Below are 16,085 nucleotides of genomic sequence, written 5' to 3'. Positions count from 1 at the left end.
TCTGGTTACGTGATCTGCTAGTTTCACCAACTAAAGTCAATTCCTTGTAAATTGAGAAAACAAAACAACTATGAGTATTATCGTTTCCACCAAAGTGAAATGATAATGACTTAATTATGCTTGTCTCAGAAAATATGAATAATAAAGGGTCTTAGTTTTTACCTTTTCAATATAAATCTCATATAGAGCGATTAATCTTTCACTCATACAGTGAATAAAACAATCGCTTTGAAAGCTGTCTATTAGAAGTGAGAGTTCTTAAAAGGATGTCTATGAGAAGTGGGAGTGTTCGAATATTTTTAGCTTGTTGCTTTTGTAATTATAAGTAGCTCAAAATATTTGAGTTGTTATCTCTCACTGCAGGACAGTGAAGGAATTTCTGAAATTTATTGGGACAAAAATTATTGATTTTATATGAGATTTTATCTCAGGACATATGAATAAGAAACTTCATTATGGGTCTTGGGATTGTGGACTCTATTCAGAGACCACTAAAGATCTTTTGTAATGAAGTAACTGTGTCCTCAAATAATAATAAGAGCTCAACCTTGTGTCAACACATAGAGTTAAAGTATTTTGTTGTTAAAGAAATGACTGAGAATCATCTGGTATGTAGTGATATAATTAGAACGGAGAAAATGACTGCGGATCTTCTTATTAAAGGGATAGCATCGGAATTGTATTATCAATATGTAAAGATGATGAGTTTGTTTGATTCCTTCTGATGTATAATAATACATTATGGTTATATGTGATCACATTTGTGAAACTGAATTGATTCTCTATGGTTTCGTGTATTGCTAATTTTGCATAAAGAATCACTCATTTGGTTAGAGAGAATAATAGAATAACAACATTAAAAGACCAATAGAATGGGTTAGAGACCAACTTATTCATAAAGGTAATCTTAATATGTTAAAACACTAAAAATAAATTATATTGTAGTACATGAAGATATGACATTTCATAAAGTGGGTCAAGTGAAAGAATGTTGAACATTTAGGTTTGGGTTCAACCCATAGTGTGATCCGATTTGATACTAATAAGGGGTTAGTGGGTTGTAAGTGGGTAATTAATGAGATTTAGTAGGGCAGGGGTTACAAGAATGTGAAGGGATTCACATTCTAAAACCTCTCCCTTATCCTCTACCATAAATATGAAGTTTGACTATATGATGAAAGTAGCCTAGAGCTGAAGCCTACTATCTGTGTTCTCGTAATTCTATTGGGTTCAGGGTCCTGCTCACTATCAACTTGAATGCTTGGGCTCATCATGGACGTCAATAGGCTGAAGAGAATGCCGAGCACCCGTACATCGCTTTGCCCATGGCATCTACCAGTATGTATCATTTTTACATTCCGGTTCTGTTTTAAAGATACACCACCATCTATATCATCTTTTATCGATATACCTTGACGGATGACCACCTCTGAAGGAGTTTCATTTTGCAAACCAAAGAAGTTGGTACAGTACACATTAGCAAGCCAGACCTCGTAGGCTTTAAAAAAGGTAGCAGATGAACATTTTTTATGTCATTTTCATTTACTATTTGATGCACAACATATCAAATTAATGCTTATGCATATCCCACTGATTTAGGTTCAAACTTCTGATTGTTTGAGCAAATAGGGTTCATTTGGTGAAACGATAAGAAACTTCGCCCGAGAATATGATTTATTGCCTGAATTAAAGTTCTCTGTTTAAAACTGAAACCTCTCTTCTGTAGTCTGGCAGTCCTATCAATTTCTCTTACTAATAGTGCATACTTCTGAGCATTGAGTATACCTCCCCTGTCATGGGAGGGGTATAGGGAGACCTTTGGATTTAGCCATTCTTGTAAAATTGAACACGATTCAAAATCATCGTCAAGTTGTTTTCAGTTTGACAAAAACTGAGTTATTGAAGGATATTGGAATTGTGTAGAAGTTTGGTTTTACTAGGATATGCTGCACCAATACAATGTGGATATTAGCATTTAAATTTTGCAGATATGGAATAGAAGAGCCGATCAAATATTTCAAATTATTATCAAGAAGATCAGTGGATGCAATTTCTTTTAAAGAAATAACAATTGCATTGATTTCAACGAATTGATCAATTTCAATAATCGCCAAATGATTCCGAGATACAGTGCCATCGCCAAAGGCATACAAATATTCAATTCAAGTTCCCCAGCCCCTAGACACCTTCACTTGTTGAAGGAAGACCCAAACACAGAAATCCCTACCAAATTCCTACTCAGTTTGGCTGCTTCAAAATTTTGCTCAGTAACTTATGATGCAAATATTCTGCAAAACTTAGAAATTTGCAGCACAGGAAATTGCATAGCAATTTAACATACATTAGCTGCCTCTTAAAACATGCAAATCCACCCAGAAAGGACGCTATACAGCAAATATAGATCTCATCCTTAAAAAAGGCTATAAATCACATGGGCAGTCCATCAATAAAATGAGGAAATCATACCTCTCAGATTAAAAATTGGGTTCTGCAAACAAGCTGAGCGAAAGACAGGGAGCAGCTACAAAATCTTCCTGCTATCAGAGCGAGATAAAGACAATCTTCGTTCAAATGATTGTAGATGGGTACGAAGGTTCTGGTTATCTTCCAAAAGACGATCATATTCAAGAAGGAATCCGTCAGACTGTTTCTTCAGAGCCATAGCATCTGCTTCAGCAGTTCTCGCCTCCTTGCCCTTTGCCTCAGCTTCTGCTTCCAGCTGCTTCACCTTCTCTTTCAAAACAGAGATTTCCTTCTCCAATTTACTGATCTCTGTTGATGCAATAATCTTTGCATCACCAGAGTTTCTGCACTGCCTCTTCAAAGGTTCAATGGTTTTCCTCATCATCCGCAATTCCCTTATATAATGGTGCAGCCGGTCAATTACCAACAAAAGGAAGATGGAGAAGCCTGCCAAGTATGATGAAGAGGACAGATTAATAAAAGAAAGGAGAATCAGCAGAAAATGGTATCACTCATTCACTAAGGGCTTCCTTGTTTAGTGAGTGACATTTCATAGAAAAAAGACTACATGGGAAAGGCAGATTACATGAAAATGCTTTTGTATGAAAGCCACTATCATGTGTTTGTTTCATAGGTTAAAAGAAATGCTATTTTTTGTTTTTTCATATAAAAAAAACAAAGTTAAAATCTAAAGTGCACGATTATATGTGATTTACATCACTGTATTTTGGTGAAGCAATACAAATTAAAAAAAACATAATTACACCAAGAAAAAGTACACAAGCAGAAAAAGAAAAAGAAAATGGTACATCAAGATCAATAAAGCTACCAAAAAACAAAAAGAAAAAAATGGGAAGTTGAGACAATTGAATAATTGCATCACCAGTGAAAACAATGAGGGAGATGAGAAAAAGAAAAAGAAAAAGAAAATGGAACAAAAAGATAATAAAAGCTACCAAAAATAAAAAAGGTATATGGAGTTGAAGCAATTGAACAGAAAGCAGAAACGGTGAAAATGATGTGTGGACAGTGCTGATTTTCAATGTTACAATCCATGTTTGGCAAATCTGACCCTACAAATGTGTTTAACATGTTCCATTTGCTAGGAATTGACTGTTGGATAATATTTTTTGGTGAAGAAATATGATTTTATGAATTTTTCAATTTATGAAAATTCAGAGCTGTCAATTTTTTAAGCCTTATAAAACCTTCTCACATATCAGAATCAGTGCCTATTTCTACTAAACATACCATGGAGATCCCATCCATAAGGCTATATTCTAAAAAAGAAAAAAAAACCCAAAGTTGAAAATTAAGACTGTCTGCACCCTCGTACCATTCGGAGCAATGTCACATGGATACTCCGTTTTGACTTCCATTCCGTATCTCTTATATACAAGTCATATTGGAAACTTCATAAAAATGGTTGTATCCCCCTATCCTTAGCCATATCCATGTGACATAAGTTAGGAGGAACCAATCTCTCTCTCTCTCTCTCTCTCTCTCTCTCTCTCTCTCTATATATATATATATATATATATATATATATATATATATATACTACAATCAATGGTAAATCAGGTTTCCATTGACCATGGACCCCATGAAGAAGTGCTTGTTTCACGCCTGCAGAAAAATGGCCCATTTTCATATGAAAATCAGGCCGCTTTCCCACAGAATCATGTGAGACAAATGGGCCCTAAATCTACTTTATATGGAATGAACCGTTCAATTTGAAAACATTCACAATGCTAACTGGATCAATAGGGACTGTGATGTAATGAATAAAGAAAACATCTAGCAGCCAAACATACATAGTCAACACCTTGTGCACAAAAACCTTCCCAACTTCATCTTTCTCAATGATCATTTTTATATATTCACAAAAAGCATGTGTAGACACCCAAATTTTTCCAGAACGCCCAAAACCCCAGAAAGTCCATTTGTCCTACCCTAGGAGCACACACTTGAGGTATCGTCCGAACCCTGGGTCTTATCTGGGCACGGCATACTAGGTGTCATCCTCCAATCCAGGCCATCGTTCTCCTATCTAAGCCATTGTCCATTGGGATGGCCAAGCAATAAGGCAGTCCCTAGGAGGGACGGGACGGGGAGGACAACACAACTAGTACCTTCTCTCCCACCTTGGGACGGCCTTAGTGCTTGGCCATCCCACCTTGGCCCAACCGTCCTGGTCCCGCATCCTCTCTATCTTTCCTTGGGATGGCCAAGAAGTTTGGTCGTCCCACCTTGGAACAACATCCCCTTTGGTCGTTCCACCCTAGGACGACCCAACCGTCCCGCCTTGTTCCTCCCTATTCTCCTTGGGACGACCTCACTGTTTGGCCATCCCACCATGGCCGCTCAGTTTGGCCATCCCAGCTAGGGACGACCCTCCATTTGTCCATCCTACCTTGGGACGGCCAAATAGCTTACTCATCCCACAACTCGAGTGCAGGTATAAGCCAAATGGATTATCCCTATCCGATCCTCCCCCTTCCTGCACGTTTTTCATAAGGGAAAGAGTCAGGGTTACCAAAAGCGCCATAGGACATGGGGAAGCACGATTTCCTGAAGCGCGAAACGTGGCACTTTTGAAACATGTTGGAAAGTACCAAAAAAATTGAGAAGCACACTTCCTCCTCGCTTCTCCTTTTTTTATTTTTTTTGTGTTTTTATTTTTGTTTTTCTTTCTTTTTTCGCTTCCCTCGTACTTCCTAGGTTGCCTCCGATTTGCTTCTTTTCTTGCTTCTTAGACGATTCCCAGTCCACTTTTAAGTTGTCTTGTGCTGCCTGTTTCCTAAAATTTTAAAATTGCTTCGCTTCCCGCTTTCCCGACTCGCAACTCTTGGAAGGTCACTTCTAGATGAGTCTTATCTCCTCTAAGAGATAGATCGGATCCATTTGGATTGGATCTGAATCTGAAAAATCTGGTGATCCGTATCTCGTTCAAAATTCTACAAACAAGGTTCACCCCTACAATTTGATAATCTGAAAATTCTCTATTTGAGCATTGGCTCTAGAGAGAACGAGCCCTAGCCTTGCCATACCCCCTCTATCAAGCTGCCATACCTGTAAAAGTATCTTCAACAAGATACTTTATTTGATAACGCAATAACTTTGAGAATAAATGTGCGAACATACACACAACAAGAACACTTGGAACACTTGTGCACAACAAGTACAACACCGGAATCACAAATGTGCAATTGCACTCATAAGATTCATAAACCACTAAAAGGTTGGGCTATAATCCCAAAACCCTTGAGAAAAAACAAGAGGAGCTGCCCATATTTATAGGGCTTTTAGGAGGCATTGAGAGGGGCTCCACATAGTCGTTGGAGCCCCTCCAACGGTCACAAATGTGACCGTTGGAGGGGTCCAACGACTAGTGGGTTGGGCCCCTCCCAATGCAAGTACAATGCATTAAATGAAAAAGAAAAAGTAAAAAATAAAAAAGGTAAAAATACAAAATCATATTCACGAAAATGAATGTGTAAAATACCTAAACTACCCTTACCTAAACTACCCTTATCAATATATATATATTATATATATATAGGTAGATACATATACATATGTAATATATGTATATGTATCACCTTATATATATATATATAATATATATACGAAAATACAACATATTTTAACAATACCTACCCAGAGGTGTTGACGAAGCTACTGCAACAACTCTCGTACCTGCGCGAAGGTGTTGTCGGACAGAAAAGAAGCCTAAAAGCCAAACAGGCCCTCAAGTCCGAAAAAGGCACTTTCCAAATTCTTAGTTCGTTTATTTTGATTTTATTTAATCTTTTGATTGGTACCTATACACGTTTTATATATTTGCATATTCGAATATATGATTGTGTGAATCTAACTGCGGAAATTGAGAAACCTTTTTGGGCTTTACCTTTCCCTCGGGCAAAGGATGGTCAAGACTTGCATATGGCGTCCCCACATATTTCAAAAAAAGATTTTGTGGATCTAGTTAAAACATTTCTTTCCCAACTTCAAATTTTTTATCAACAACATGCAACTAATGGAATCATACAACAACAACAACTACGCCTTCATCCCAAAACAATTGGGGTCGACGATATGAACCAAAAAAGAAAATCATTCTGGGTCTTCCACATGAATCCTTCTCCTCCAATCATTTCTATCCAATGCCATGTCCTCGGTGAGGTTCAAAGCATTCATATCCTTTCCTATCATCTCCATCCAAGTCTTCTTAGGCTTACCCCGACCTCTTTTAACTAATATATTTTCCCATTTCTCCATCCTTCTAATTCGAGCATCATTAGGCCTTCGCCGAATATGTCCAAACCACCATAAACGATTCTCTCTCATCTTATTTTCAATGGATGCAACGCCTACCTTCTTACGTATCTCCTCATTCCGAATCTTATCTTTTATTGTATTTCCACACATCCATCTAAGCATACGCATCTCAGCTACACTCATTTTTTGAATATGATGTCTCTTGGCATCCCAACATTCTCTACCATATAGTAAAGTAGGCTTAATTGTCGTCCTATAAAACTTTCCCTTCAACCGCAATGACATTCTACGATCGCACAACACTCCAGTTGCACTTTTCCATTTCATCCACCCAACCTTTATCCTATGATTTACATCTCCATCAATTTCTCTATACTTTTGAATGATAGATCCCAAATATTTGAAACAATCATCCACCGGTATTTCTTGCTCACCAAGCTTCACTACACTCCCATCACTACTTCGTTGCTTACTAAACCGACATTCCATATATTCTGTTTTACTCTTACTCAACTTAAAACCTCTTGCTTCCAATGTCTGTCTCCATAATTCTAACTTAGCATTAACCCTAGCTCTAGACTCATCAATCAAAACAATATCATCAGCAAACAACATACACCATGGCACATTTTCTTGAATTGATCTCGTAAGCTCATCCATCACTATAGCAAATAGGAAAGGGCTTAATGCAGATCCTTGATGTAACCCAACCGTTATAGAAAAATTGGTTGTCACCCCTCCACACGTGCGGACATTGGTTACTACTCCTTCGTACATATCTTTAATTATACTAATGTACTTGAGAGAAACACCTTTCTTCATTATTGTTCACCAGAGAACATCCCTAGGTACTCTATCGTATGCCTTCTCCAAATCAATAAAAACCATATGCAAATCTTTGTTCCTCTCTCTATATCTTTCAATAAGTTGTCTAAGAAGATGTATAGCTTCCATAGTTGATCTTTCTGGCATAAAACCAAATTGATTCTTCGATATCATGACAACCTTCCTCAACCTATACTCAATCACCCTCTCCCAAAGTTTCATAGTATGACTTATGAGTTTTATACCACGATAGTTTGTGCAATCTTGTATATCACCTTTATTCTTATATAGAGGCACCAAAGTACTCTTCCTCCACTCATTAGGCATCTTATTTGTCCGCAAAATCTTGTTAAAAAGATTTGTCAACCATTCTAAACCTTTCTCACCCAAGCATTTCCAAGCCTCGATAGGTATACCATCTGGGCCAACTGCCCTTCTTAATTTCATTTTCTTCAAAGCCTCTACAATTTCTTTCTTTTGAATCTTGCGCATGAAGTCACGATTCATCTCCTGAAAAGGAATGGAGAAGTCTCCAAGATCCTGAGCATGACTTCCATTAAAAAGCTTATCAAAATAATCTTTTCATCTCTCCTTAATCTCCTCATCTTTGACTAAAACCCTTTGCGTTTCATCTTTGATACATCTAACCATACCCAGATCCCTCGATTTCCTATCTCTCATCTTTGCAAGTCTATAAATATCCTTCTTGCCCTCTTTGGTATCCAACTTGTCATCCTTATATACCTTATCCCTCGCGTTTCGAACTACTTTTTTAGCTTCCTTCTTTGCTATCATATACTTCTCCAAATTCTCATTATCACGACTCTTACTTAGATTTCTATAACACTCTCTTTTAACCTTAATAGCTAATTTGACATTCTCGTTCCACCATGATGTATCCTTACCTAGCAGTGCACCGCCTTTAGACTCACCCAATACCTCCTTAGCCACTTTTTTCATGCCACCCGCTATCTTATTCCACATTGATTCTGAATCATCCTTGAGACACCAATCAACTTCCTTAACTACCTGCTCTACAAACATTCCTTGTTTAGCTCCTTTCAGTACCCACCACTTAATTCTAGGATTTATCCTATGTCTATTCCTTTTGCGGCATTTTCTAATTCTAAGATCTAAAATTAAGACTCTATGTTGTGTAACTACACTTTCTCCCGGTATAACCTTACAGTCGATGCAACAACCCCTATCTCTCTTTCTAAGTAGGAAAAAATCTATCTGACTCATATTAACCCCACTTTTAAATGTTACTAGGTGAGACTCTCTTTTCCTAAACCAAGTTTTTGCTAAGATCATATCATAGGACAAACCAAAATCTAAAATCTTTTCTCCACTTTTGTTTCTTTCTCCTATACCATAGCCTCCATGGATACTCTCAAATTCATCCCTACTAATGCCTACATGTCCATTAAGGTCACCGCCGATGAAAAGCTTTTCTCCATAAGATATCCCTTGTACTACTCCATCTAAATCTTGCCAAAATTGACGCTTAATGGAATCATCTAAACCTACTTGAGGTGCATAAACACTAATAATATTAATAATATCCAATACCTAATACTAATTTAATAAGTAAAATCCTATCACCCTTCCTATGGACCTCAACTACATTATATATAAACTCACGACTAATAACAATCCCTACTCCATTCCTATTCCTATTTATTCTTGTATACCAAATCTTATATCCCCAAGGTTCTATCACTTTTTCTTTCAACTAATGGAATCATGACTACGAAAAATAGCACCCAAAACAAGTATGATGTTTACCAAGCCAAAATATATATCATAACATAAAAAAAGCAAATATTTTTTTCCTGTTTTTTTATCAGAAAGCTTCCAGATATTGCAAAATAAAATCAACTTAGAGGAAGAAGATCATTTCTGAAATTATCTGCAGAATTTACTAAAGAGGCATAACACTCAGAAAACTTAAACAGGACAGGATGCTTGACCAAGAGTAAACTACTGTTAATTCTATCATCACAGAGTATTTGGATCCAGAGGATCTAGCACCAGCCCGCTGATAGAAACACAACAAATTTGAAGTCTGCAAAGTTTCTTTGAATCTAGATAAAAGCAATTATTTCCAATCATCCATGCGCTTCATGAGAATGAATATATGGCCAATAGACAAAGAGATATCATATTGATCCACTAAAATATTAAGATACGGATTTATTTGAGCACATATAAAGATATGTGGTTTAAACAGCAGAAAGAATTCTGTCAAAGATCAAAAACATTTAGTCAGCAACCAAAGACTAACCCCAAGTGAAAATAACAATGAGAATATTCATTCCTTGGTACTCCTTGACAACCAAAGTAATGCAGGCAAGCATGACTAATTGCTAACACTACAGAGGGTAGACATGTCAAGTTCTGGCACCTAGTAAAGCAGATCGTCAATGGAAGCTCATCCATCTCACATGGATAAGACTATAGGATGCATGGCACAACTATTTTCTGGACTTCTCATTAATGTCACATATGAAAGTAAGGTCCAGGAGTACACATGGAATATCAACCTAAGCTAAGTTTATATCAGCCCAATACAACTAAACACGTTACAAATATTGTTCTTCCAGAAAAAGATAACTGCTATGATTAATAAAGTTCCTTCATGAAGAATCTTATATGATGCCGTTGTCAAGAGATTGCGTTGGTATCTCTGGCCAACCTCAACATATGGAGATTCTTCATAATATATGATTAATATCACAAAGACCTATCGTTATTCAGAGGACCCATCTACAGAAATTATTCAGCTATAAAGATGGCAAATCTGGAGGGATGTGTCTCTAGAAGTATCTCTTCTTGAAAACCTAGATAGTGACCCTCAGTTGAGATCCATAGTTGAATAGGTTAACAGATTCTCTGGAAAGCAAAAATCCAACAGTTAACCCAATTTCTGCTAAATGTAGAAGAGCGGATTTTTTCTTTTTCCTTTTTTTTCCATGGTTGGGCTTTGAAAACAGGAGTTTTGGATTTATGAATGAAAACTAAGAAAGAAAACTAGTCTTGAGATAATCTGTGTGCATGAATTAGCATGAATAAGGTTAAAGAAAATGATCCTAGAAGCAATAAATGCATTCTGAGTAGGCAAGGTTAAAAAGTGATAGTTAATAGCAAAATGTTGGAGAAGCGAGGACGTACAGAGGAAGTTTCAGAAATAAACACGACAACACAGGAAATAATGTAAAGTCAAGACACACAGCAGAAGATAACAATGTGAGAAACATTCTTGAACCTTAGAATTGACATGAACTCATTGTCTAAGTATGCATTTGTCTGAAACAAGCACAGAATTCCAAGACAACTGCCATGCTATCTCGTTAGAAAAGAGACGATGGCCAACAAATATGCACGATCTTTGTCCTTGTTAATGATGTAGCAAATACATCATTTTCTGTCTGGTCTTTATGTTATGACAGTGCGTACAGATGTCATGGGAAGGACATGTATTAGATAAAGAACTGCACTATTAGGAAAAAAATAACTTCCTTGAGTGATCCATCATTTTATAGGGATGATTCCAAGTAAATGAAATGACATCAATATCAGGAACTGTGATTGAAGAGAATAAATTCAACAAAAAAACCAAGCTGTAATCGTACATGACATGGTATCAATTCAATCAAAATTCTGAAGGACCCTATTGATCAGATCAAGATGACCACATTGCAGAAAACACGTCAATCGGCAAGTAAACTCATTGGGAACGAGTTTTTGTTTGCTTTTCTTTAGAGTAAGAGTATTAAAATTGAAAGAGCGATAAACCATCCATAATAAAAGCGAAGCCTTATACCATATAACCAATTAGTCTTCATGTCAACCACATAGATACGAAGACTAGGACGGATGATTACCCATCAGAGAGGCTTCCGATATAAGCTTGCTCACAAGGACATGATCGGTGGGCGTGATCGCGCCGAAATCCGCCGAACGCCTCTGGATTTTGAAGATACTGTGAAGATTCGACACCATCAAGATGAACATCAGACCAGCCAGCGTCTTGACGACAACGGGGCCGCGGTCGCGCTTCGCCCGATCCAAACACAGCGTGACAAGCTTCCTCATTGGATTCTTCAGGATCAGGAGCAACACCACAATTCCCTCACCAACCAAAAGCGTATACAACAACTGAATCATGGTCGCTGTTTACTCAATTCCCTTCGAATTGAAGATTTAGAAGTAAAAAAAACACATAAAAAACTATCCCTTCCAAGTGAAATGCCAAAAATCCACCAAAAGTGAAAACCAAATCAAAACTCTAAAACCTTACCCACAGTATTTAAAATCCCAATATAGAAAAAAAAGATCCACACAGCCCCAAAATGTTAACAAATAAAACCAGATGGTGAAAACAAGTAAAACCCAAAAAACTCAAGAATGGCAATCAACCCAACAATCTGAAAAAACACCAAAGGGAAAGGAAAAGAAGAACCCAATTCAAGAATTTTGTAACAAAGTTAGTTGAGATTGATTGTTGGGGCTAATGAGTAGGAAAAGAGGGAGAGCCCATGTGAGGTGAGAGAAGAAGAATGATGAAGGGGACGAGGGGAGGCAGTAAGGGGAGGTGGGGAGCCAGAGAGTATGATAATGAGTGTCTATGGATTCCAATGGGGGAGAAAAGACCGGGCTGGTAACGTGTAGGTGGGACCCCCCTTTCCCTCCAACGTACACACTCACAACTACATGGCACCCACCACCTTGATTTCCCATACTTGTATACTAGTTAATTTAGTTTGGAATTAGTTTTAAAAGATCAGTTTAATATAAACAATGTTCTTTGGTTACAACTCCCAACTCCCAAGTCTCTCTCTCTCTCTCTCTATATATATATATATATATATATATTCTTGGTTTTGATATGGTCGATTTATTAGTTTATTGGTTTATTAGTTTATTGGATCCAACTTTCAAGTCTCCCTCTTTTCCCTCAATTCATTTTCTAACTCTAAAAGAGACCAGCAATGTCACAGTTTGATCACGCCAATGTCTAACGGGAGCTAAATATCCGGCATACTTTGAGTGTGTCTCTGTACTTCGCTGACCTCCATCTGTTATTTTTTAGCAGAAGATAAACAATACAATGGATTGAGTGTGATGAGTTATCACACTTTGGATCAAAGGCATACAAGCAGCAGATTAAACTCCCTTTAAACTACCATTGAACCATAAAGGCAACAAAAGTTACAGATTCAGTAGAAAATTCTGTTGTGACCAGTGAAGTGAAAAGCGTTGAGGTGCAGCGAGGAGCTCCACCAAAAACCAAGGCGAGGCGTAAGCCTCAAATAAATTTTTTTAAACTTTAAAAAAAATTATAAAAATTATAAAAAAATATCTAAAAATACAAATAAATAAAAAATGCTTTATTGATGAAATAACAACCAATAAGAAATAAAAAATCTCAAATAAGTACTAAAAAATATGAGATTAACATATAAAAGTAACTAAAAACTGATTACATAATGGGAAAATATATGAGATTAACCAAAAAAAGTTAAAATATACTAAGAAACTTATTACATAACTGAAATAACTGAAAAATATATGAGATTAACCTACAAAAGTTAAAATATATAAGATTATTCTAAAAAATATGAGATTAACATATAAAAGTAACTAAAAAAAATGATTACATAACTGAAAAATATATGAGATTAACGAACAAAAGATAAAATATACTAAGAAACTGATTAGATAACTGGAAAATATATGAGATTAACCAACAAAAGTTAAAATATATGAGATTATTCTAAAAAATATGAGATTAACATATAAAAGTAACTAAAAAACTGATTACATAACTGAAAAATATATGAGATTAACCAATAAAAGTTAAAATATACTGAGAAACTTATTACATAACTGAAATAACTAGAAAATATATGAGATTAACCTACAAAAGTTAAAATATGTGAGATTATTCTAAAAAATATGAGATTAACATATAAAAGTAACTAAAAACTTATTACATAACTGGAAAATATATGAGATTAACCAACAAAAGTTAAAATATACTAAGAAATTGATTACATAACTGAAAAATATATGAGATTAACCTACAAAAGTTAAAATATATGAGATTGTTCTAAAAAATATGAGATTAACATATAAAAGTAACTAAAAAACTGATTACATAACTGGAAAATATATGAGATTAACCAACAAAATTTAAAATATAGTAATATACTAAGAAACTAATTACATAACTGAAATAACTGAAAAATATATGAGATTAACCTACAAAAATCTTGTTGATCATGTCTTAGAAATCTTTTTTTTTTGCGCCTTGAAGCATAGAGGGCCGCACCTCAAGGCGAGGCGCACCTTTTGTGCCTCAAGGCGCATTTTTGATAACACTAGTTATGACCAACCCAGTTCATTGGTTGGTTCGAACATTTTTTGCGCACTCTGCAGGTAAGGTCCCATCTCAGCAGAGGTAGAATTATGAAAAATGCGCTCATTACGCTCCCACCATATAAGACATCAGGCCGTTAACACCCATGCAAGCCACAAGAATTTCCACTTCCACCCCTTTGCTTGCATATGTTGCATGATAAGAACCTGCTTAAAAAACAAGTGTTTCCCAGCTGTTACAAAGCCCTCCAGGCTTGCTGTAACAAGTGATATACAAATGAAAACTCCCAAAACAACTAATTAGTCGATTCCTCGCTGCAAAGGCAAAGGGTGCATCTATTGCATAGTTGAAAACTCAACCACCTCAATTTGATTTTTGTCCTGCAAAATGAGCCAACCCACCAACGAACCTCGTAGTGGCAAATCACCCTCTCCAAAGCTAAGTTTTGGGCAACCACTGCACCGAGGTAATAGACAACGCCTTATAGAGGGATGATGTATTAAATTCCCTGTTATTAGTTAACGTCCAATGCAATCAGTCAGGATCTTGTGTCAAAGATTTGGTCTCCAAATCAGCCATGAGGAGCGTTCATTGAGTGAAAGCAACCTCATAAGGGTCCCAACTAAAGATAATGTTCCATTCATTTGAAGAGTGTGACCAAAACTCATGCACTCTACCGTATTTTTTGAAGGCAACAATGTAGAAGTGGGGGTATGCTTCATGCAAAGGTTGCTCACCCCTCCAAACCTTATGCCAAAATAAGGTGTTGTACCAATCATCGATATTCACCCTAATAAATTAAGAAAATTTGGTAATAACCATCACCCAACCCTTCTAAATACCTAAACCCCCTTCCACTAATGAGATTCCACCCAATTCCATGGTCAGTTCGCTAAATCATATTTTTTCAAAAAAATAGTGGATATCATACCCTCTCTTTTACAAATCATCCATAACCATTATGAAATTAGGGCCTTGTTGAAACGACGTAGGTTATGTATGCATTGGCCACCAAACTCTAATTGTTGACAAATGACCTCCCAACACACAAACAACCTCAAACCCCCTTCCACATTCTCATTCCATATGAAAATTCGAAAAATAGTCACCAACATTTTTCTCACTTTTTTTAGAATGATAAAAATCTGCAAAAAGTGATTCACCATCGTGGATATGTTATGACACAACAAATTAATGCGGCCAACCCTAGATAAAACTCGAGCCACACATGATTGAACCTTGTCATGTATTTTGTCCTCCACATTACTTCAATGCATTTCACGCTCCCAAGTGAAGTGAGAAACCCAAGTAGTCAAGTGGCAAGGACCTCAATCTACATTTAAAAATGCTTGCCACCTTTGCTTGCACTATCCCGAAAGGGTCATTTATAACAACCACATGACTTTTCACCTTATCCACATATAGTCTTGAAATCTCCTTAAAACATCTTAGAATGTTCCATAACACCAACATGTTTTCATGTAGCCTTCCCAAATATGATGATGTCGTTTGCAAAAAATAAGTGAGAGATGCAAATGGTACTTGAGACCTTACATCCACAAAAAATATCACCTTCAATGGCAGACTTTAACATTACTAACAAAGCTTTCATCACTAAAGTAAAGAGCAAAGGGGAGAAAGGATCTCCTTGACCCAACCCCCTCTTAAGTTTAAAAGGCTCCCCCTTTTCACCATTAATGGAAACTACAATCAATGTAGCATGAGTTAATCCTTTGATCCAAGGGTTTCACCTCTTCCCAAAACCCATGCATTGTAAGCAACATAGGAGAACATTCCAATCTAAAGTGTCAAATGCTTTTTCAAGATCGACCTTCAAAATAAAAGAGGGCTTACTCGATAACTTGATGGAGTGGGCTGCTTCATGTGCCAAGATGCCTGCTTCATGTAATTGCCTTCTTGGGATGAATGCACTTTGTGTAAAGGAGACAATTGTATTTATTACGTGCTTCAATCTCATGGCCAATAACTTTGTAATAATCTTGAAACAAGTGCCCATCAAAGAGATAAGTCATAATCTACTAATCTCCTTGACTTGTGGCTCCTTAGGTAGAAGAATGAGTGTCAATCTACCCATAATACCCAACACCTTAGCATTTGAGTAAAATTCTAG

The 16,085-nt window shown here is 36.5% G+C and overlaps 1 protein-coding gene across 1 annotated transcript; it reads right to left on the bottom strand.

The window, feature by feature from the left end:
• Positions 1 to 2,050: 2,050 nt before the first annotated feature.
• Positions 2,051 to 11,815, bottom strand: LOC149832009 (uncharacterized). The gene is made up of 2 exons (XM_090012330.1): positions 11,457 to 11,815; positions 2,051 to 2,910 (listed from the first exon to the last, which is right to left on the bottom strand). The coding sequence occupies exons 1-2, from the start codon at positions 11,737 to 11,739 to the stop codon at positions 2,522 to 2,524; spliced, it is 672 nt and encodes a 223-aa protein (XP_089868456.1). The 5' UTR covers positions 11,740 to 11,815; the 3' UTR covers positions 2,051 to 2,521.
• Positions 11,816 to 16,085: the final 4,270 nt, after the last annotated feature.

Source organism: Nuphar pumila, chromosome 7, assembly GCF_984573655.1.
Source record: "Nuphar pumila chromosome 7, dmNupPumi1.hap1.1, whole genome shotgun sequence".
NCBI classification, from domain to species: domain Eukaryota; kingdom Viridiplantae; phylum Streptophyta; class Magnoliopsida; order Nymphaeales; family Nymphaeaceae; genus Nuphar; species Nuphar pumila.
Note: the sequence above shows the minus strand (reverse complement) of the source record. Positions and strands in the feature narration are given on the sequence as shown.

Excerpts from the sequence above, each read along its gene's own strand:
- LOC149832009 (XM_090012330.1), bottom strand. The coding sequence starts at position 11,739 with ATGATTCAGTTGTTGTATACGCTTTTGGTTGGTGAGGGAATTGTGGTG. Across the intron at positions 2,911-11,456 it reads ATCGGAAGCCTCTCTGATGG|GCTTCTCCATCTTCCTTTTG; the intron begins GTAATCATCCGT and ends CATACTTGGCAG.